Here is a 24,149-nt window from a genome sequence, read left to right as displayed (position 1 = left end):
AGTAATATTCGAATCAATGTCTGGCCAGAATTCTATCTCAATGAAAACAAGGTCTTCTCAGGATGTGAATCATCCACGTAACATTAATTACTAAACGCAAAGAAGCTCCACTTACTTTATTTATTCAGACAAAGAACAAATTCACAATTAACTGTTTGCTCAAACCTTATTTAAGGGTTTTGAAGTCGTGAATGAGGTCTTAGAGTTTTTAATGTACCTATTTAATTTTATGCTTGGTAGGAAGCCGTCTAAAATTTTCACAGGATATTAACCACAATCACCTCTGCAGGACTTCGGTGCTCAGTCATTTCTCTGCCTCTCAGGTCTGGAGGAAGCTTGGTTGGTTTTGTAGAATTAGTCATTCGCTCTGAATACTCTCCGAGGCCACACGATATAATCCCCAAGATTCCGAGAAGCTATCTGGGTATCCAAGACACTTTAGCTGTCAAGGGACTATCTTTAGTGGAATCACAGATGAGCTCAAAAATCAGACTAGACAAGCCAGAATACATAGAAGAATACAACAGCCTCCGGCTCAGCTCGCCGTCCGGGCTGGTCCAAGCTAGCTCTTCGGCCCACTACTCTGCACCGCGGGCGCCAGGAATTTCCCGAGTCCGAGCGGGTTGCTGCTTTTGCTAAGAGAGCACCCATGACTCTGATGGTATTTTCATTCAAAATAAAGTACTCGATTGCCTTTATTGATTAACTGAACCAATTCAGCATGTAGACTCCATGAAGCACAGAACAATAAAGCTTCCTGCTCATACCACCAGGAGGATCACTTGGAAAGAGTCACCACAGGACTACCAGAGAGACTAATTTGTCTGAAGCATCATGTGTTGAAACAACAGAAGGCTACTACCTTTGCAGTAGCTAGAAACAGTTACAATGTTTTACGTTCTTTGAGCTCCAGGAAGCCAGGGGAGTGAGTTGAAAATCTGAAAATGCGGCCATGGAGTGGTTCTTGGCGTTGGATTATGCTCATTCTTTTTGCCTGGGGGACCTTGCTGTTTTATATAGGTGGTCACTTGGTACGAGATAATGACCACCCTGATCACTCTAGCCGAGAACTGTCCAAGATTCTGGCAAAACTAGAACGCTTAAAACAACAAAATGAAGACTTGAGGCGAATGGCTGAATCTTTACGGATACCAGAAGGCCCTATTGATCAGGGTCCAGCTTCAGGAAGGGTTCGTGCTTTAGAAGAACAGCTTGTGAAGGCCAAAGAACAGATTGAAAATTATAAGAAACAAACTAGAAATGGTCTGGGGAAGGATCATGAAATCCTAAGGAGGAGGATTGAAAATGGAGTTAAAGAGCTCTGGTTTTTCCTGCAAAGTGAATTGAAGAAATTAAAGAATTTAGAAGGAGATGAACTCCAAAGACATGCAGATGAATTTCTGTCAGATTTGGGACATCATGAAAGGTCTGTAATGACAGATCTATACTACCTCAGTCAAACAGATGGAGCAGGTGACTGGCGGGAAAAAGAGGCCAAAGATCTGACAGAGCTGGTTCAGCGGAGAATAACGTATCTTCAGAATCCCAAGGACTGCAGCAAAGCCAAGAAGCTAGTGTGTAATATCAACAAAGGCTGTGGCTATGGCTGTCAACTCCATCATGTGGTCTACTGCTTCATGATTGCATATGGCACCCAGCGAACGCTCATCTTGGAATCTCAGAATTGGCGCTATGCTACTGGTGGCTGGGAAACTGTGTTTAGACCTGTAAGTGAGACCTGCACAGACAGATCTGGTGTCTCCACTGGACACTGGTCAGGTGAAGTAAAGGACAAAAACGTTCAGGTGGTTGAGCTCCCCATTGTAGACAGTCTTCATCCTCGTCCTCCATATTTACCTCTGGCTGTACCAGAAGACCTTGCAGATCGACTTGTGCGAGTCCATGGTGATCCTGCAGTGTGGTGGGTGTCCCAATTTGTCAAATACTTGATCCGCCCACAACCTTGGTTGGAAAAGGAAATAGAAGAGGCCACCAAGAAGCTTGGCTTCAAACATCCAGTTATTGGAGTCCATGTCAGACGCACAGACAAAGTGGGAACCGAAGCAGCCTTCCATCCCATTGAGGAATACATGGTGCACGTTGAAGAACATTTTCAGCTTCTTGCTCGCAGAATGCAAGTGGATAAAAAAAGAGTGTATCTGGCCACGGATGACCCTTCTTTATTAAAGGTGGCAAAAACAAAGTACCCCAGTTATGAATTTATTAGTGATAACTCTATCTCTTGGTCAGCTGGACTACAGAACCGATATACAGAAACTTCACTTCGGGATGTGATCCTGGATATACACTTTCTCTCCCAGGCAGACTTCCTAGTGTGTACTTTTTCATCCCAGGTCTGTCGAGTTGCTTATGAAATCATGCAAACACTGCATCCTGATGCCTCTGCAAACTTCCATTCTTTGGATGACATCTACTATTTTGGGGGCCAAAATGCCCACAACCAGATTGCCATTTATCCTCACCAACCTCGAACTGCAGATGAAAGCCCCATGGAACCTGGAGATATCATTGGTGTGGCTGGAAATCATTGGGATGGCTATTCTAAAGGTGTCAACAGAAAACTGGGAAGGACGGGGCTGTATCCCTCCTACAAAGTCCAAGAGAAGATAGAAACGGTCAAGTACCTCACATATCCTGAGGCTGAGAAATAAAGCTTAGATGGAAGAAAAGAACAACCAAACTCAGTTCAAACCATTTGAGCCAAACAATAGAAGAAGAAGGCCCTGACCTAACACATGCTTAAATGAGTAGACACCCTCAGCACCAGGAGCAACTAGGAACTGACAGATGCCTCATTGGTGGAATTCCTCTTTAACAAGGGCTGCAATGCCCTCAAACCCATGCACAGTCCAATAATGTACTCACATATAACATGCAAACAGATTTTCTACTTTGCCCCTTCTTTCAAGATTATGTCCCCATGAAATAAACACTGCCACATTGTGTAATTTAAGTGACACAGACATTTTGTGTGAGACTTCAAACATGGTGCCTATATCCGAGAGACCTATGTGACCTAACGAGAAGACCCGCATAGCTCCCTGCTGTGGGGAGGTTGATTCTTAGCCAGTGGTGGTATTGTAACCGCTGAATTCACTCCAATCAACAGATTCAGAATGAGAATGGATGTTTTTGTCTGGTTTTTTTTTTTAAGTAATTGCATCAGTTCATCCACCTCATTATTAATAAGTGAAGGATACATCAAAAAATAAAATATTCACACTCCATTAGGAACTTTTGTAAAACAATGCCATGAACAGGTTCTTTAGTACTCAGTGTTTCTGGACATTTCTCTTTGATAACAAAAAATAAATTTTAAACAGAGAAAAAAAAAAAATACAACAAATACTTTTTGACTTGCTATTCAGGTTCAGGGAAGAGGAAGATAGACTTGAGGTAGCAGCAGGGCAGGCCGTGCCACCTACTGGTCAGCCAAGGTAAATAAAAAAAGTGTCCAGTGACTTCACTTCTGCCATACTGGGCAACTTGGGGATGTGGAGGGTTGGGAGGTCTCCTTCTAACCAGTGAAACACATATTAAATCACCTGGAGGAATCTTTCTGGAAGCTAATTAACTTATTTTAAAAGATTAAACCAAGGTCATTAATAATGTATATCAAGAAAGTCAAAAAGGAGAGCCCCATACTCCACAGAATTTTAGAATGATCACTCTTGAAAATGTCACCCGTCTCTATTTCAGTCAGTGTACCTTCCTACATCAGAACTTCCTTGGACCCCATTTAAAGAGGAATTCAATGAACATGTCCCGATTACAAACGAATATTTGATCCTCTGGGAAGGAACATGATTGATTTCATTTTTTAAATCACCACAGTTACAAATAGTCTTACTTTGGTTTAATATTGACAGAAGCCTCACAAATATTCCCTATCCATCAACTCATAAGTTAATATGTTGAAACTTACCACTCTTACGTACAGAAAAGAATCACGTAGGGAATCTACTCAGGGAATGTGTAATCATCTCCATAAACTCACCTTTTGGCATATGAATTAGAGTTCTAGTCCAGAAATGCAACTTGTGAAGCAATCAAACTTGCCAATTTATTTCTCAGGACCCAAGTATCTCAGAGTCTTAAAAATGGTTAATGATGAGATTCCATGCTCCATGAAACCTCAAATGCTCATGACATTTTCAAACAATAAATGGTACACAGAGCATTTGATAACAAGCTGCTACTTTTTTTAATTTCTGTTTCATACTGTTTAAAAAAGAAAAGCCTAAAGAACACAGCAATCACCCCTTTACAGTTTTCTGAAACATGAACTAAACAATAATGACTCCAGAAACAAATACCCACTGCCCAGGTCAAAACAATTAAACCACGAAATCACTTTAACCAGAAGAAATTTTGAAGGATTTCTAAGGCCAGTCCTCATTCTCCAAGAAATGGTCAGGACCTTTCTCTTCTTAATTTTTTTCTCAGTCAAACCAGCAAGAACTTATGCTAGTGACTACAATGTTTTTTAAAAATCCAGACTTGACCCCCTCTGTGATGTGAGGATAGAAACGAGACAGGAGGAGATTGCCGTCTACAATCTGGAAGACGGCTCTCACCACCCCAACCATGCTGGCAACCTGATCTTAGAACTCCAGCCTCTAGAAGTAAATTTCAGTTGTTTATTTTTAAAACTCTAGACTTCTTACCAATTATAATCTTTTTAACCTAAAGAACCACTAATATCCTGCAGCGTATGGTTTCTAACCTAAAATCCATCTCCTTGCCGTGTGGATTTACTTCTTGGTCTGACCTCTGAGTTGCTGTTCCCTTTCTCAGGCTGATGAGAGCAGTTCACTGAATCCATAACCTTGTTCTCTGGGCTTTAATCCCCTCCACAACTTTCTTCAGCTGAGTGACTCAGAACATTGCTCTGGTAAAGTATTAACAGGATCAATTTTGGAGAGAGCTTAGGACTTAAAACTGGATTCAAATCCTCTCTTTGCCACTAACCAAATATGTGCCTTACAGCAAGATATTTGATTTCTCTGGACTTGTTTCTTCATCTTTAAAATGGAGATAATCATGACCTGCCTCGGGGGCTTGCTGAGGATTGGGTGAGGCAATCCATTTCCTGCGACTGAGCACACAGTAGTCACTCAACACAAATTTGCTTAAGTTCCTCATCAATAATTATTTTTTTAGTGCTAAATACATCCCAGCCTCCATGCTAAATGTTGGGGATACAAGAGGGAGAAAGACAGGAGCAATCTCATCCCCAAGAAGCTGATATTCAAGTGGAGAATATAGAATAAAAACACACTCACAAAATAATTACAAATGACGATGTGTCATGATGGATCTGAAATCAAGAATACAGAGAACAAGGGGAGGAAGAAGGTCAAAAAATGCTTCTCCAGGGGCTGGCCCCGTGGCCGAGTGGTTAAGTTCGCGCGCTCCGCTGCAGGCGGCCCAGTGATTTCGTTGGTTCGAATCCTGGGCACGGACATGGCACTGCTCGTCAGACCACGCTGAGGCAGCATCCCACGTGCTACAACTAGAAGGACCCACAACGAAGAATATACAACTATGTACTGGGGGGCTTTGGGGAGAAAAAGGAAAAAATAAAAAAAAATAAAAAATAAAAAATAAAATCTTCTTAAAAAAAAAAATGCTTCTCCAGAGAAGTGGCATTTAACCTAATAACTGAAGGATGGCAAGGACCTGGCCGTGCAAATAGGAGGAAGGGTGATCAAAACAGAGAAAAAGCTTTAAGAAACGTAAGAGCTTGGAAGTGAACGGAACATTCCACAAAACCAGAGCACAGAGCTGGGGCAGCATGGCAGTGAGGTGGGCAGGGCTCTGGATGCTACTGGAAAGAGGTTGAAGGCGAATGACGTGATCCCACTAACATGGAGCAGAAGGGGTCATTTGCCCATGTCCCAGCCAAGGTCTTGTACTGGTTCAGGTCAGCAACTACAGAAGCAAGGATGCCCCCCACCATCCCCCAGGCGTCCAAGAGCCCACCTCTCTTTTCTAAGGCTCATTCGTGTGGGTCATGTCATTGCCAAAAAGAGCCTGGGAGTAAGGCACCCCCAAGAATAAGCCAGAGGTTCAGGCTGATGGGGTGACACTCCTGCTGGACAACAACAGGCAAGATTGCTGACAAAATTCTCACCAACTCTGATGATAGAAACAAACAGGGGATGGAAGCGCTGGTTCCATGAAGGCTGGTGGTCTCTAGTCAATGACTCAAGCTTCCACAAGGGTCTCGGGTGCTCAAACACCACCCCTCACTGTGGGTCTTACTGCATATGCGCCATGATGAGACCAGGACAGTTCTGAAGGCTTTTGTTCCCATCGGTCTATACATTCCATCTACCCATAATGTGCCTGCAGGAAAACAAGACACAATCCTCCTCTGTTTGGGCCTCCAAAGACATCTTTCTTTCTCTCCTCCTTCCCCAACACACACACACTCTCCCTCTCTCTCTCTCTCTCTCTCTCTCTCTCTCATAGCCGTTAGTCTACACCTGTGAAACTTCTCCCTCTTGCCACCTCCTTCCTCCTAGCTCTTTCACAGTAGACTGCGGGCCCTTTAGCAGAAGGTGAATCATCCAAAACCCAGTGTCCCTTTCCTCAAAGACAGAAAAAACAATGTCAAACCCTTCCAGAGAAGAAAAGAAATGAGATGTTGACATTTCCATTTAATGAAAGCTGAGCACTCCTGTCCTACAGTAAACATTTTCAGAGCCCTCTCATTACTGTGTAAAACACAAATCGGAGCAGGGCAGGAGGGGAAGAAGGGAAAGCGGCAGAGCCTGTGGCCACAGCCCAGGGGAGAAATGAGGCGTGGATGAAACAGGTGACAGTGAAGCTGGACAGAGTGGACATATTCGGGAGCTATTTTTGGAGATACAATGAAGGGGAGTTGCTACTGAATTAGACACAGTAGGTGAAGGAGCAGTGAGTTGAATTTAAGCTGCTTCCTGTCAGAGAAAATTGAGGAAGTAAGACTTTTAAGAAAAATCTAAAGTTGCATCCTAGATGTGTTAAGTTTTTGAGACACTAAATGGAGATGTCAAGGAAGCAGTTGAATATCTGAGTATAGAGCTCAGAAGAGAGGTCCAAACTGGACATACAAATGTGGGAGTTGTCAATATCAAGATGTGTAAAGCCACGAGAAAAAAGGAGTCATCTAAGAGGGTAGAGTAGGGGATAGGCGCCCAATCCGAGGCCTGAGGATCCCCCATGGATTGAGGCTGAGTAGAGAAGAGCGAGCCAGGAGAGGAAGGAGTGGAGAGGAGGGAAGAACATTGCAGGAAGACGGCCACAATGTTCTCATTATCCTTCTCCCAAAGCTAACGTGTCTCACGTTTCTTCGACCACTCCTTAAATCTGCAGGATTTTATTTCCTCATTTTTCTCCAGTGCCACTGCAGTAGAGGAAGTGTTTTGTTTTATGGGGAAGTAAGTCTTCGTTTCATTTTTATATTTGTTTACTTTTCACTGGAAAGCTGTTAAAATAAAATCAAAACAAAATTCTTTTTATAATAAACTATCTGAACCACAAGAGGGTAGAAATTCTAACTTTTAGAGAAACTAGTTTTTCAAAGCTAAACTAATTCATTAGATCTATAATTTTTTTTCTTCCTGCTGAGGAAGAGTCATCCTGAGCTAACATCTGTGCCAGTCTTCCTCTATTTTGTGTGTGGGATGCCACCACAGCACAGCCAACGATGAGTGGTGTAGGTCTGCACCCGGGAACCAAACCTGCACCAAACTTAACCACTAGGCCATGGGGCCAGTCCCAGATCTATAATTTTTCAAAATCATAAACATTATTTCCCACATATTTTTACATGACATAAAATAAAATAATGAAGCATGAATCATGTTCTACGCTCTACCCCCTACATGAAAGGAACTTGCTAAAAGAGAAATCTAGATGAGAATTCAAGTAGCATTTTTCTAAGCTTAGCTTTTCCATAATCAAAACCACAGCACGCACTGAAGTTACTCCCATTGAGAGTAACTTCTTATCATGCACGTCCATTCCATTCTACTAAAAGCAAAAATGTTCTTTAAAACCATAGTTTCAGAGGATCCTCACCTGCAAAACTAGAAAAGGAGAAAATACCTAATCATGGTAAGATAAATAGGCAATATTTATTTGCATCAAGGGTAAGCCTCAAATACTGCAATATAAACTGCATGGTTTGCATGAGGCAAAACCATCACCTGGGCTAATCCATAATGTGCCACGTGGGAAGTCTATTTCTCTATGATGATAAATTCTTCTAGCATACCAAGTTATGTTTAGAAAATTGCCCACATTAGTGTAATTAAAAGAAATCCTGGGGCCAGCCCAGTGGCACAGCGGTTAAGTGCACACGTTCCGCTTCAGCAGCCCGGGGTTCGCCTGTTTGGATCCCGGGTGCAGACATGGCACTGCTTGGCACGCCATGCTGTGGTAGGCATCCCACATATAAAGTAGAGGAAGATGGGCATTAGCTCAGGGCCAGTCTTCCTCAGCAAAAAGAGGAGGATTGGCAGTAGTTAGCTCAGGGCTAATCTTCCTCAAAAAAAAAAAAAAAAGGAAATCCTGCTGTCATCTATCACTTTTTCCCACACTACCCATATCCATTTTAGCACTTACCTAATTGTACTAGCGATCTCTTTCACATCTCTGTTTACCTTGATGGATCCTGAGTTCTTGAAGCCACACCCATTGTTCCTTCCTAGTGTACGGTCAGGACCTTCAGAGACCTCAATGTAAGGGTCCAAGATTCACCTCCATTGGAAACATCTGGAGGATGTGTCAAAATGCAGTTTCCTGGACCCCATCCCCAAACATATAGAATTAGCATGATATTTGTAAGGATTTCTAACAGCTGTGTTAGGGCTTTCAAACTGTATGAAGGAGATAATGAATCCAAAGGCATAACTACCTAAGAGCTCTGGGCTGACGTTTCTTCTACTTACTCCAGCCATTGTTTGGAAACCACTGCCATAAAATTGGTGGAATAAAGGAGAAGTTGTCACCCTGGGTAAACCTCCATCTTATAACAGAGACAGCTTATAACTATTTCATCTTAGAGGATTGTGACAGTATATATCTCATGTATTTTCCCTCAACCAAAGCAAATAATTTGGGGATTTTAAAACTAAAAGACCTTAGAGATTATAATCTGTACAAAATACACTGAGAAAAAATATACCAAAGATATGTTAAGAACATAAAGGCCCGACTAATCAAATGTATTATTCCCACGATTTATTTAAACAAAACTAAAAAGTCCAACATCTAAAACCCCAAATCTTGATTTTTTAATGATAAAAACAGTCATCACTTTTTTCATGAAAAGGTTTTTATTTTAAGGAGTCATATTTTAAATATAAGAAATATTATAAAATTATTATAGCTTTACAAATAATTCACTTTTTGATCAATATAAGTAGAAATATAGCAAATAATACATTTTTAAACAATATCAAAATATAATTTACAATTCTACATATAGATGAATAGATTTCCAAAATTCAATCTCAAAAAATATTTTAAAGTATATGCTATGATTATTATAAAAGAGAAAACCTTTTTTTTTGTCTCTCAGAAAAGAACATTTTACCTGTATCTAGTCAATATTATTACATGGCACAAACAGTTTAAAATATAAAATGTTTACTTAAAATTATCTTTCAGAAGTTTTTTTTAATTTCTGCTTTTTGTTAATACTTGAAAAATATCTAAAGTTATATTTAAGTCTTACAGAGACTTAATGTCTCCAACTGAAATAAAGATATCATATTCAGCTTTCACCCTCCTAGCAGATAGAACCATGAGTCATTTCTTAGAACTAGGTTTTCAGGTAATCGGTAGGGACGGGCTGTGCCAGTTGTACACTTCACAATCTTAGAAACATTTTATAACCGTGAGATATGTAAGGACTCATAATTACTCTGCTATCTCTTTCAATCTGTGTCAAGAAGATAATACATGTGCTTTTTACACAGAGCACTAATACCTGGGACTGTGGAGTTGAATAGCATCTCCTCTCTCTTCATTCAGTCACAGCTTGAGTAAATCACTTAACCATCCTTCTAACCTAGTACTTCCACCAGAATAACAAGAATGCTGTTGGTATCCATATATTTTAAGATGTACCAGAGAGTGAAAGGGTCATTATATGATCAATCTTTTACATCTTTAGTGGATAACTGCACTCTATTTAGAAGAACCTTGGCAGAAGAAATTCATTTTGCTACTGTGCTAGGTAGGCGATGAGAACCGAAGGATACCAGGAAGGCTGTCTCCTGACTTGATGAATGAAGGTCCAGCAATAATATGAACCTAAATAAAGTGCGCTTTACCTGGAAAACGTCTACTTGTTAAAGTTACAGGGGGAAATGTTGCAAATTAAACATCACTGGAAAAATTGAGTTCTCTCTATTTAGTTAATTATCTGTCACATTATATTATTGGATATAGCAGCCACAGAGGTTAACAGATTACTGCTTTTATAATTGAATTCTTAAAGAGTTTCACATTATATAATGATATAATTGTATTTTTAAAACATCACAGAAACCCAAAATGTACCTATTTGTCATCATCAGAATGTGCACATTTGATCAGGACCAAGCTATGTCCAAGGCCCCATTGAGCCCATCATTCAATCACGTGCTTTTAGTGGCCACTGAGCGATGCTGTTTTGCAGGGAAGGAAATCAAGAATAAAATGATCATCCTCCATTGGGAAAAAACTCCTACAGAACAAGAGAAAATGACCGAGTCTTTCAGAAAATGTTTAGTGGTGCCAACAAAATGGAAAGTTAAAAAAGAAAAAAACATGATTTGTCTCATTGTAGCAGCAGAAGGGCAGCCCACGCTTGCAGAACGTGGCAACTAAAAATAGATTCTGCTACTTTTTTGTGCGCTGAGAGTTACAAAAAGGCACAAAGTTCACAGATAGATATATTTTCAAGTAAGGGAACAAAATGACATAAAGAAACTGACCTTGTTATCAGTCTAGCAATAGAGGTGAGAGACAAACACATTTCAAGGAAAAACTTCTTAGTATTAAAGCACCTGTGCTGGAGCCCTTAATAAGGATGACTGCCCAGCTAATGCTGTCAAGCAAGTTACAGCTGGACATGGACATCAGCCCCGTAGACAGCAAAATTCCACAGAGATCACGGTGAGCACGCCCACTTTGTGAATATGAGATTCCATAAATCACCAGGAATCCACACCGAGTGTCAGTCTTCATGCACATCCAAAAAGGGAGGGGAAACGGATACCCATCAATAACAAGCAACGATTTGTCATTTCAAATCTAACATCTAGGGCCAAGAAATTTATTTTTTTGTTTAAACTAAAATGTTTCTCTGGGCCTCCTGAGTTATCCAATAACTTCCCCATCCCTAAAAATATCAATTCTTTTTTTGTGTGTCCTTCTAAGAGAAGTGGTATTAAGAATTAACAGGTGTTTGGGGACGCCCAAAAGAAACCCACTAAACAAGTAACAACAAATTACTGCCTGAGCTGGATCCTGTTTTCAAATGATGGGCAAGGGCAATAAGACAATCCACATTCTATAAACTACTTTTGTTACACATTAATAACTAACAGTTTCTGTGCAGGGTTCAGAGTAATAAGACAGAGAACAGCAGCTTCGCAGCATTAAACTTAGGCGAAAGGGGAGTGGACGGCAGGAACAGTGAAGTCGCACGGAAAAACAAGAGTCACCTGAGCATTAACCCAGCGTGAAAATGGAGCTACTTCTGATTTCCTAGAATCCATCCCTCCCAGGTTATTATTTCTGATTACCAAGACAGCACACAGCATTTTCGATCCAGCACTTTAGAAGAATGCTTGGTCACACCATGCTCTGCCTTATTAAATGATCTATGTTGGAACCATTCATTTCCATTTCTCTTACATCTGTAAAATGTCAAATAAGAGTGATAAGACAGCCATTTACCCTCAATTTTCTCAATAATGTAAGGTTTTAGAGAGAAAGTGTTAGAACTCTAAAATAATAGGCTAATATATTTTCTCAATTTTCCCTTCTCTCGTATTTCCACTAGGGGAAAATCTATTTCTGATAGGATCTCCTTTAAAGTTTAGGAGGCTGAAAAGCATTGCTCTTTAACGGAAAAAAAAGTTCTCAAACATAGTTATTTTCCGAGTAAATATCTTTCAAAAGAAAAGTTCTGCAAAGACTATGAAAACCTCCCCTGGAGGGTTTATAAAGGGTGACATAAAAGTAGGTGTGGGCGGAAAAAGAAATAATGTTTTAGGAACCACTTTTAAAAAGATCAAACATGAATTGTTTCTACCCTATCTACCTCTTTTTCACCCTCCTTTCACACATGAAAACACACAGACAGCACACTAGATTTCAGTAAGTGTTAAGAAAGAATTACAAAGAAGCAAAAAAGAAAAATCAATCAATCCTTGTTTTACAAAGAGAGAAAATAGGCCATAGACTTCGACAGGCTATAGGAATCTTTCTCCCCTTACGCAGTGGGTCAAAAACAACGATGCTTCCAGACCTCTAGTAAGCGTAATTCACGTTTCCTTTCCTGAACATATCCTGATCAAGCCCTTAAACAAAATGAAGATGCTACAAGGCAAATCATATTCTAATTCTAATTTTCACTGCATTAAGATTCTGCAAAAGAACTGCAAAGCTATTGCAATCAACTACTCACATGTGGGAAACAAAGCATGGGTGTTAATGGGGAGCAAAATCAGTTATCTAGAAACACTCCCTAAAACTCACTTTTAAAAACCTTTTGAATGAAAAGTAAAATTGACATTTTAAGGTAATTTATCTTAAGCACACTACATATACAACTACATTAAAAAATACCCAGAAATCAAAATTATACTTCAAAGAATGTACTCTACACACATAAAACAAACCAGAGTCCGTAACAGTGTCTAAAAACAGATCTAATCGTTTTTTTAAAAAAAGGAACAATGGTTCATTTCTCCAGAGACGGATCATCCACACCACAATCATCCTCGTTTGGCGTCACCGATGGCTCCCCAAACATCAAAGACAAATTCATCTGGGAACGCAAAGTCTCCAAGAGCTTCGTCAAGGGCCACGGCAAATTCATCTGGATTACCTTTGTCCTTTCCAGCTTCAAACATTGTGGTAGCTATCAAAAATAATTTTAAAAATTAATGATACACGAGACAGCAACAGAAGACTGAGAAAAACGGCACCAGGAAAATTACTTTCTAAAAGTAACATGCATATCTATCATAGATTTCTAGTGCAAATTACAATAACAAGATACTCTCTACCACATACGGAGGTAGCAAAGATATTTTCAAACAACCTGCCCACTGCACCCAGCTGTGCAGCTGCCACCTCGGCCCCCTCCTTCACCTCGGAGCCCCTCAGTTGGGAACCTCTGGCATACCTGTGGGTGGAGCAAGAGCTCCTGAAAGAAAACCCCGTGGCTAACCCCAGCAGGAAACTCAGAGTAACCCTTCCCCCACCTCCCCATAGTCCCTAGCTCTCTCTGCCCCTTCCACTAGTCCCCCACCCCCAACTATGATGGCATCTAGTCCTCCCTTGCCAAAAAAAGAAAGCAGAAAATAACAATCTGCAACGGGGCAATCAGGCTTGGAAGAAGGGGTGGAAGATATCTGTCTACTTCTTCTGAGCCCTCTCCAGTTTCGGATAGAAAGTGAAGGTGAGGCCTTTGCTCTGTTTTTCTAGTAAGTTGCCTGGGCCCCGTATTCTATGGCTGGGGAACCAGCATCTTCGGGAGTACACACTCCCATAAAGCCTGCCCCCACTGGCTGGGAGCCCATGAGGCTCAGCTGGTTCTTCCTCAGTCCCCTGTAAGTACCAGCAACCAGAAGGAGACAGTGGGAATGTGACTTGGGACTTGGGTGAAGAAGCAGGGTAGAAGTGAAACGCCAAGGCCAAGAGAAAAGCTCCAGCCTCTCCTTTCCTCCCAGGTTAAGGTGGAATGAATCAAAGCTTGTATGATTTCTCTGAATGAGCCCAGAGGTCTGGTCTTTCAGCTCAAATCCACCAGGGCTTTTCAGAGTCTTCAAGAACTGCTCCTCTTCTCAAACGAGCCAGTACTAACACCAGCAGGCTTGGGGAAGAGAGGAGATACGACCCATGGAAGAGCAGCACGATCAGAACAGAAGCGGATGCGGTGGGGGGGACCCGGTGCAGGGATCAAAGCCCTAGTCAGGCAGGAGGGCTTCCACGTGGCCGGACAGCCTGGTGCGGGGTGGGAGAGTTCCAGCGAGGTAAGAAGGCCATGGGGGAGGGGAGGACAGCAGCCACAGGGATGAGAGACGGGAGCCCAGGAACAATATTTCCTGGACCTGGCCTGCAATGCCTCGCAACCTCTGGTTTGGTTTCCTTAGTCAGAAATGAGAAAAATCATGATTTAAGATGCCCGGACTATAACTTCACAGTCCAAACTGTACAATCTCACTCACGCATTCAGGCTGGCACAGCAGAAAAGTGAAGAAAAACGCCTGCACTAAATACAGTCCCAGAATTGGCCAGGCCTCCAGTCCCACCGCCGACATGCTCCACCTCTGCTACCACGACCACTATTACGGGTAAGAGCTATTAGGGATCGCTGCTGAGAAGGATAACAGCTACACGTATTCTTCATGACGTGACAAGAACCTTATACATATGATTTAATTTGATGCCTTGGCACCTCTGTAAGGTGGTTTTTATCATACCCCTTTTACAGATGTGGAAATTAAGGTTCAAAGTTTAGTAATTTGCCCAAGGGCTAAAGCTTCAAACTAATGAACTTAGGACTCACACTCCCTGTGAATTCACTATTTTTGTGCCTCTCAATAGACATTAGGTCAACATTCACTAGGTATTTACTCTGGGGAAGTACTGTGGTAGGAGCTGGGATTAAAAATGGAGTAAGGGGGCTGGCCCGGCAGCACAGCAGTTAAGTTCGCACATTCCGCTTCGGCAGCCCGGGGCTTGCTGGTTCGGATCCCGGGTGTGGACATGGCACCACTCATCAAGCCATGCTGTGGTAGGCATCCCACATACAAAGTAGAGGAAGATGGGCATTAATGTTAGCTCAGGGCCAGTCTTCTTCAGCAAAAAGAGGAGGATTGGCAGCAGATGTTAACTCAGGGCTAATCTTCCTCAAAACCGAGCAAGGTATCTGCCCTCAGGGAACTCCTGGTCTTGTAGAACCAACAAAAACCCCAATCAGGCAGCTTCATAACTGTGTTGGAAATACTGTATTTAATATAGCGCTCCATAAATCTTTTACAAATCAGTGATTTGTACATGTATTTTAAAAGAATTTAAGACTGGAGCATGCACTGAACATGTTACGAATTTTTGTTAATGTATAAAGCACAAACATACACCCTTACAGGAGAAATAAACTGGCATAATTTTATCCTTTTTGATTAAGATTATATCTCTAAGAGAAAAACAAAAGAAATTTTAGCCAAATGAAATACTTTTTAGAAAGTTCTATCACATTAACATAATGACAGCTACTAAAATGCTTATAATCTGCTAACTATAATATATCTGCAATATACTGCAATAATATTTAACACCTAAATACAATCCAGCAAAAAAAATTCCACAAAAAGAGTAGAATTGTGATACCAATATAGCAGCTAAGTGCTGACCTCTCGTGGCCAGGTTGAGAATATCTTTATATCATTACGACTACTGAACAACTTTTACAATACAAATGACAAACTTATTTTGGCGACATAGGTCAATCTACATTTTCCACTAAGCTTTTAAATACTTAAACAAAATTTTTAGACATAAGGTATTACTGCAGGTGAAAAATCTTGGTATCAAAGGCCCAGAATTCACTCTCAGCTCTTAACTTGTTAGCCAACTTAGGGCAAGTTACCAAACTTCTCTGAATCTGTTTTCAAATTTCTAAAATGGCACACAGCGGGGTTTAGATAAAGATTTGTCATTATTGTTAGTTTAATCATGAAATCTGAAACCGTATCTCTTTCTATGGAAGGTCTTTGACACTGACTTTCTCTAAGACTTTTCATAAATATCAACACATTTCAAGCAACTCACATATGAGCCCAACACCAAAAGCTCAGCCAATATAGAATGTTTTTTAAGTGAAATCTATTTCCAAAACTTCATTGGCTTTATCTGAGAAGGATGACTTTCTTTAGCGTTCATTGTTTTGAATTCACTGAAAAAAGAAAACCATCCTAGGAAGAAATGTAATTATCTCTATTAAAATTATCATATACTTTTAAAAGAGCTATAAAAGATCTTATAGTGAAGATTTCCTTTCCACACATTTCTGGATCTCTTAATAAATTAGAAATCCTAAAATTCTGAAATTGCCAGGATAATCAGCAAACTCCTAAATTGATATCATCAGAAAATATTGTAGTTCTATATATAATTTACACAGTCGCGTTAAATATTCATGATGAAACATATATGATACAACTTTCCATTAAGTTAGGTCAATCCCAGACAAAGTCTTATAGGACTCAAAATCTCCCAGAAACCACTCTCCCCCCATAGATAACATTCCAAGGCAACCCATGTTGGCAATGGGTGGATTGAAAAGTCATAGTTCACAATGTAACTTTACAACCAAATGAAACACTGTCACCTTCACGGTTACTTCCCATATAAACTCATTTGAGTTATTTTCCATTTTCAAATGGTAAATACATCCCAAAGCTTTTCTGAGGATAGTGTTTTGGGTTTGGTCATTTTACTGCCACAATTCTTTTTAAAATTTTTAATATAAACACATTAACAACTCCAAAATAATTTGATGTCATTGTAATTTGTCTTAAGATTTAATATTTCTGAAAGCTAAGAAACATGGGAATACAAACAAGTAAATATATTCGTCTGTTGAATCAGTGTTACATTCGTGATTTATATTTCCTGCTAATCAGATCTGAATAATGAGAGAAATTCCTAATTTAACAATGGCTGACATTCGTCAAATACTTACTTTCCTTAAACTTTGCCTCCCTCAGTGACCACATTGCTAATCATGTATAATGATAATGACTTTTCATGTCATTGGAGGAATTTGCTACAGATGATTAATAACTTTACAAAGGGATTACTAGCTAATTTACAAGGAATTTGTGAGGAATGTTTAGTGCTCTAAATTTGTCAGAGTGAAAGAAAATTGATTCTTAAAGAACTGTTTCTTAATTCATTTATAATTACTTGTACCATTGTCCAAAGCACTTGCATACTTTTAACAACAAAAGAGCAAAACTAATTTATTTACTCCCAGTTTACACTTAAGTAACTATAAGACCCGTAAGTTCTAAAGTTAAGGACTCTTTCAAGTTCTCACCTTTGAAAAGTGTGATTCTCCTAAAGTTCATCCAGACCCAGCAACTGATACGCTAGTTCCTGAACCTTATAATATTCACACACTTAGACGATTTGAAAACTTCTCACCTGGATAGAGACCCATCATATTATTTTTCCAACAAATACTCCCTAATCTGAGTTCAGTAGCACTGCCATCTCTAAATCCCCTGTGCCCTCATTTGCATGTTCATTTGCATAACTGTCACAGGCCCACATCATTTATGCAAATCTCTATATTTTCCCAAATGTAAAAGGGTTGGGGACAAATGTTTTAAGACACTGGCTTTCTGTAGGATCATCTCAGCTTTAACTTCTTAACTTCTGTCTGTGTGGAGCAAGGATCCATTATATGCAAATTTTCTATTTCTCTCTAAGGAGCTAAAAAACAGAGCGCCAATTTTTTTCAATTACAGACATCATCTGTACATCCCCCATAGAAATTTTATTTTATAAGTTCAGACAGGCAAGAAAAAAATAAGAATAAAGTAGGATGAGTGGAAGTAGAAAAGGAAGAATGAGCTTTAAATACCTCTAGCTGAGGTAGAGTAAAATACTTATCTGGTAGAAGGTAAAGAAAATAGTCCAAGTCTTTGATTTTAAAAAATTTGTTAAGTACCTGACAAATGCACTGCCATGCACACACACGCATGGACGCATGCAGCACAAACCCCACCATTAGAGGGCACACTCTCTCTTTCCCCACCCAGCATCCACCTGCCCTTCTTAAGAGAACACTGATCTTGCTTCCGCATGGGAGGGGCCAGGCCTCTCACAGTCTCAGCCCTTGTATTTCAGAGTCACTCTCAGCTCCAGAGGTAGAGCATTTGACTCAGACCTAACCACCCTCCTAGCTTCAGTGACTGGCTCAAGTGAGCCAATCAGACCAATCAGAGACAATCCCAAGCATTTTGTTTGAGTGATTTGGAAAGGGCTCTCCCTCTCTCCCATCATGCTTGCCACCAAGACGATGTAGAGGGCGGAGCCATGGCAATCATTTGGCTGCATGAGGGAGGGTCTGAAGCTGCCAGGAGATACCATGGGGACCTGAAATGAAGTTAGAATTGAGAGAAAAGAAAGCACATCCTGATCATAGCATGAGAACTCCGGATCTAAGCATTCTTGAAGCCAGGATCTACCTCTGGACGTTTAAGTTATAAGAACCAAAACATTTCCCCCCTTTTCTCCCTTAAGCCAGCTAGAGTTAGGTTTGTTGGGTTTTGTTTTGCTGTAGTTGCAACTTTTATTTTATTGTTTTATTTGTTTTGTTATTTGCAACTGATAGAATCTTAACTGATAAACCGAGACCCTGACATCCTAATGATGACATAAGAAATACACAGAAATTCAACTGCTCAACTGCCCTGATTAGTCATATGCCAAGTGTGTCCTCTTCCTTCATATTTCTGATTCACTGGTCACAAGGTTTCAGTAATATGGTGCACAACTTTAATACCATGATAAATACACAATTTAATCAATGTAAATCTGTCTCAAACAATATATGATAAAATGCATGTCAAATAATAACACCTATCATATCTATCATTTACAAAATTCTTTTCATATATATTTTCCCAATAGATGTATATATTGTGAAATAATCACTACAATAATTCCAGTTAACATCCATCATCACATATATTTTTTAAATCCATAAAATAAGCCTGTGAAGGAAATATTATTATTTATAGTTTATAGATTAAAAACTGAAGTTTAGGAAACTTGACTTGACTCTAAGGCCTCACAGACAGTAAGAGGTAAGGACCAGGTCTTCTTTTCATTATTATTTATTATCTTTATTTTCATGACTCTTTTCATCAATCCAGAAATACCTTTTAACTTAAAAAGTATAATTGGCTATAAATGCAAGGAAGACATAAATAAGCACTAAGTTCCATCAAATTAAGAAATATAAGACTTTTTTAAATAGCATAATCTTACCTAAATCAGGATCTCGAATTCCCATGTACAACTCAAGAAGATCATCAATCTTTTCAATTGCCTTTGCTTTGGTTTCAGAGGGCTTTATCAAAGAAAAGAGAAATAAGAGATTATATTTCTATGTGCAATCTCTTGAATGTCGAGGCATCCACAGGGGAAAATCTGATGTGGGGCCAGTTCATGGCTGTGTACGTCAGCTAATTTGAATGGAAATATATCTAGAACCTGCACTACAACTCAACACAAACCAGTAGAGTAAACACTTATTTTTAGTGTTTGTGCTAAGTGTCATGGATTCAAAGAAGAAAAGCCAGGAACACAGTCTCCAAGTAGCCAACAATCTAGAAGGGGAGACAGATGTGAAAGTAAATAACTATGTAGCCATAATAAGGTCAATTTTTAAAGAATATAAAAGATACAGAGGCATCACAAGGGAAGTCAATTTAAATCTCTCAGAATAGCGGAAGCTTCAGAAAGAAGGTGACTTGAGAACTGTTTTTTCAAAGATGAACTAGTGTCAGATAAGCAGGAGAGGGCACTTCAAGTAGAAGGCAATAGATAGATAACCAAAGTCTACGTGAGGTCGCAGAGTCTGATAAAAGATCACAGCCTGTTATGGGGACGGCAAGAGGTCCCAAGTGACTGGGGAACCTAGTCCCAGACATGACCAGATATTAAGGGGTCCCGTGGGGCATGAAAAGGGTTTTGGTCTTTATCGTGCAGGCCACTGCCCCCAACCTTTTAATGGCTCACCTCAAGAGTAAAACATTTCTGAAGACTACTCTTATTATTTATTTTTTACTTAATTTTATCGTACTGTTGAAATAACTTTGTAGGCCCAAGATAGAGCCACTCCTGCCCAGGGTGCCATGCCAGCAAAGAGAAACTTAGACAACTTTCATGCCCCTGAAAATACTCCACTTGACCAGAACTGCAGTCCATCCAGTCAGCCACTGCCCACAGGCCAAGCCAACTCCGGGCCTCTCAGCCCACAGGAGGTTTGCTGTGTGGCCCCAGCCAACCAGATATTTCCTATTTTTCTCTTCCTTGGTCTTTATTCTTTATCTTACAAAAGCTTCTTGCATTCTGCCCTATTTTGCAGTTCTCCGAAAGGACACTAACCACTTCATATAGTGTTAAATTGTTGGCTTCTATCACCCAATTGTCTTCTTTAATCATTTTTAATAGTGTGTAGTTTTTATAAATTACACACATGCAATACCATATGAATATATTATCTAAGTATTAAAATATGTAAAAATAGAAACTTTATAAGGATGAAGTCATGGCGAAAGATTTTAAAAATGTCTTGTTTTATGCATTAACGGTAACAAAATGTTTTTGTTCTTCCTAAATCTATTATTAAAGGTTTCAGTGAAAAACATGATTGGATATATTTTATTATTTTTTCAAAATCTTGGTTTAATATTTGCTCAAATCTGGTTCTACATTCAGCTTATTTGAAATGCTTGGTTTTAAATGGCTTCATAGCTAAAAAAGAAATTAGCCAAAGAAGTTGAATGCAAAACCATAGCTGCAAATGTAGAATTTAAGATTAGATTATAAGAAATTCATAATACTTTTAATATTGTTATAAATATATGTTACTTTGTATTCTCCAAACTTATTTTAAAATATGCATCTTATTGTAAATAAAATTTAATTTTTATTTCCTTGAGGATATTATTACAACATTCTCATATTCCCATTTATCTGAACTAAGGCTTAGAAACAATAACAGATGATACACCACTCTCGCCTTCTCTACAGTGTATTTTGAATGGTCTGGTGAAAGCAACAGGCTCTCAAAGTGACTCAGATGTTTACCTTTGTATCCAGCAGCCATACTGTAAGTTTTCGCAACAAGTATCAGTACTTCTCATATTGAATCCGACATCAATATTTTACCATTCCACCTCCTAAACAGCTCTTGATCTCATCGGCTCTCCTCCATTCACATTCTGATTGCTTGGGTTCAGCCCTCCTCTTCTCTTATGTGCAGAGGTTTCCTAATTTGCCTCCCTGCCTGCAACCTTCACCCTCTCAAATGCACCCTGCTCAACAACCCACCCTCCACCCCAACAAAGGAATTTTTCTAAAATGCAAAATTGATTATGTTGCTCCCCTCGCAATTCTTAAATGGCTCCCCCATTATGCACAGGCCCTTCACATCCTGACCCAGGTCAATACTTCCAGCCTCATCACCCCCCACCAGGTACCTCCAGCACTCCACACTCCAATTTGATGGACACTTACAAGGTCCTCAAGCCCATCATTGTTTCACGCCTAGAACACTCTCCTGCTCATCTTAAACCAACTCCATCATTTCTCCTGGAGGGAAACTCTCCCTGATGGCCCCTCTTTCCCCATCCCTGACAACGGAGATCAGCCCCTCCTTTGGGACATTAACCCTATTGCCCCTGGTTTGTAATAGCCTCCTTTCATGGCTCTCTCCCTTTAAAGTGAAAAACCAAGGTCTTTATTCATCTTCGTATCACCAGCACCTGGACTGTGCCTGTCTCAGCACACACTCACATATTGAATAAATTATGAGGTACACACGTGGGGCATCTTTCACAGTTTTCAGAATTTGTGTTCTGTTATAAGGGGATGATTTGTTTGAAATCTATAAATCCTTTAATGTCTGAAATTAGATTGTAAGTCATTTGTATCAAATTTAATCTTAGCACCAAACTAGCTTTTTCCTTTTATTATGAGCTATTTTTAATTGCCCCAGTTAATGGGACAGACTATGCAAATCAAAACAGAGTTTCAGATGTTTATCTTTGAATGAATCTTTCCTACATCCCCAGATAGATCTTCGGCTACTCCTTTTCATGCCAGCACCTTATACATAACAGGTACTTAACAAATATTATTCGTTACGCTATTAGAAGATGACCCTCCTCCTGAAGTGACGCGGAGTTTCTCCTGCTGACCCCGCCTCCTTTGCGGTTCAAGGTCTGTTCTATTTTCCTCACAGCCTCACTCTCCTAGCTCCTCACTTCTGGCTCCTTCCAACTGTGCCTCTATTCTTTTACAGGCTTCTTTCTTCCACGGGTTTGTGCATTCGTTCAATAAACAGTTACTGGCCTGCAGCCGCATGCCTGGCCGTGTGCCGGACACAGGAACAGTAACGACTCAGCGTGACCAGAAGGCTCTGCCCTGTCTCTTTCACACGCCTCATCGTAGCTCATTTTCAAAATGCTTTTGGCTCTCTCAGGTCTCTTCATTTCCATTTGCCAGGACAGGGGCACCCGACTCAAAATCTTCCTCTGGGTTCCCCAAAAGTGACAACATCCTGGGTGACTCAAACATTCAGAAGGACAACCTTGGCCTCAGGGTTCCTGGAGTGTCTGCTCCAACAAACCCCCCTGGACGTCATCACCCCACAAGCTCTGGGCTCCCCCTCTGTGAAAACAGCCTCCTAACTGTTCACTGTCTTACTCTTTTGCTCTCCACACATGTGAAGAACCCTAGGACAATACACACATGGTGAACCAGACGGGCTGGTATCTGCACCCCTTGCTGCAGGAGCTCCTGAGTCTCAGATGCCCGCCTGCCCTCCCCTCTGCCTGCACAATGACTTCCTCACCACCATCTTCGCTATTGCGGGTGGGCCTGACCTGCCCTTGACACTTGGAATCCTTTCCGCTGCTGTCCCTTCCCCCTGCCAGCCTCTTCTTCCACCCCTTTCCCTCCATTTGTCTCTTTTCCTGCTGGTGTTTTTCACTCAAATACTGACCCAGTCAATCAGCAAAACCCTTACTCTTCTCAAGCTTAAGTGAATTATTTATTAATTCATTAATTCAGCAAAGACTTGAGCTCCTTTGATGTGTCAGGTACTAGGTGCTGGGGATACTGAAGGAAACAAGACATGTGAGCAAAGCACCTAACAATAGACAAAAAGGAAATAAAGATATGATAAGTCCTACCGTGTTTAGCACTTCGATGAAACTAAGAGCGAGGAGGATTGAGCAGCAGGAGGGGTGGTGGGAACTGCTACTTACATGAGATACTCAGCAAAGGCCTTCTAGTCAAGGTGACACATGGGCAGAAACCTGAAGGCAGCAAGTCTGCAGGCTGTGCCAATAAATGGGCAACGCCCTCAGACAGAGGACACAGCTGTACAAAGCCCCTGAGGTGGGACACATCTGAGTGTCTGGGGACAGCGAGGAGAGCCCTGTGGCTGGAGCAGAGGGAACAGGGGAGTGATGGGAAATAAGGTCAGAGAAGAGGTGAGAGTCAGAGCATGTTTGTCACTCTAAGGACTTTAGCTTTCATTCTGAGGGACATAGGAAGCCCTTGGAGGGTTTTGAACAGAAAAGTAACATGCTCTCATTTGGGGGGGGGGGGGGGCCAGTTATTTTATTTTTTGGTGAGGAAGACCGGCCTTGAGCTAACATCTGTTGCCAATCTTCCTCTTTTTGCTGGAGGAAGATTGTTACTGAGCTAACACCTGTGCCAGTCCTCTTCTATTTTGTATGTGGGATACCACCACAGCATGGACCCACAAGGGGTGTATAGGTCCGCAACCAGGATCCGAACCCACAAACCCCAGGCCCCAAAGTGGAGTGAGCAAACCCAACCACTATGCCACCAGGCTAGCCCCATCACTTATGTTTTTAAAAGATAATTCTGGCTGCTGTGCTGAGCACCAAAGGAGGGAAGGTGGGGTGAACACAGGAAGACTGACCAGAAGGTGACTGTGATATTCACGAGAAGATGTTGGTGCCCTGGGTCAGGGTGCTGGGGGTAGAGGTGAGAAGTGGTTGGATTCTGGCGTATTGTGGAGGTAGACCCACTAGGATTTGCTGATGGAAGGGATGTGGGACATGAAGAGTCAA

At 40.7% G+C, this 24,149-nt stretch overlaps 2 protein-coding genes across 2 annotated transcripts in view; one reads left to right on the top strand and one right to left on the bottom strand.

Moving 5' to 3' along the window:
* The first annotated feature begins 567 nt into the window (after positions 1-567).
* On the top strand, positions 568-2,969 carry LOC124229945 (alpha-(1,6)-fucosyltransferase-like). Its single transcript, XM_046645514.1, has one exon. The coding sequence runs from the start codon at positions 945-947 to the stop codon at positions 2,670-2,672; it is 1,728 nt and encodes a 575-aa protein (XP_046501470.1). The 5' UTR covers positions 568-944; the 3' UTR covers positions 2,673-2,969.
* Positions 2,970-9,363: 6,394 nt separating this feature from the next.
* GIPC2 (GIPC PDZ domain containing family member 2) overlaps positions 9,364-24,149 on the bottom strand; it is a 77,292-nt gene continuing 62,506 nt past the window's right edge. Inside the window, exons 5-6 of the mRNA XM_046645747.1 lie at positions 19,303-19,384; positions 9,364-13,153 (exon numbers count right to left, since the gene is read on the bottom strand). Of these exons, the coding sequence (XP_046501703.1) occupies positions 13,008-13,153; positions 19,303-19,384 (228 nt within the window). The 3' untranslated portion in view covers positions 9,364-13,007. The remainder of the gene's footprint in view (positions 13,154-19,302; positions 19,385-24,149) is intronic.

This window comes from Equus quagga, chromosome 18 (assembly GCF_021613505.1).
Source record: "Equus quagga isolate Etosha38 chromosome 18, UCLA_HA_Equagga_1.0, whole genome shotgun sequence".
In the NCBI taxonomy this organism is placed as follows: domain Eukaryota; kingdom Metazoa; phylum Chordata; class Mammalia; order Perissodactyla; family Equidae; genus Equus; species Equus quagga.
Note: the sequence above shows the minus strand (reverse complement) of the source record. Positions and strands in the feature narration are given on the sequence as shown.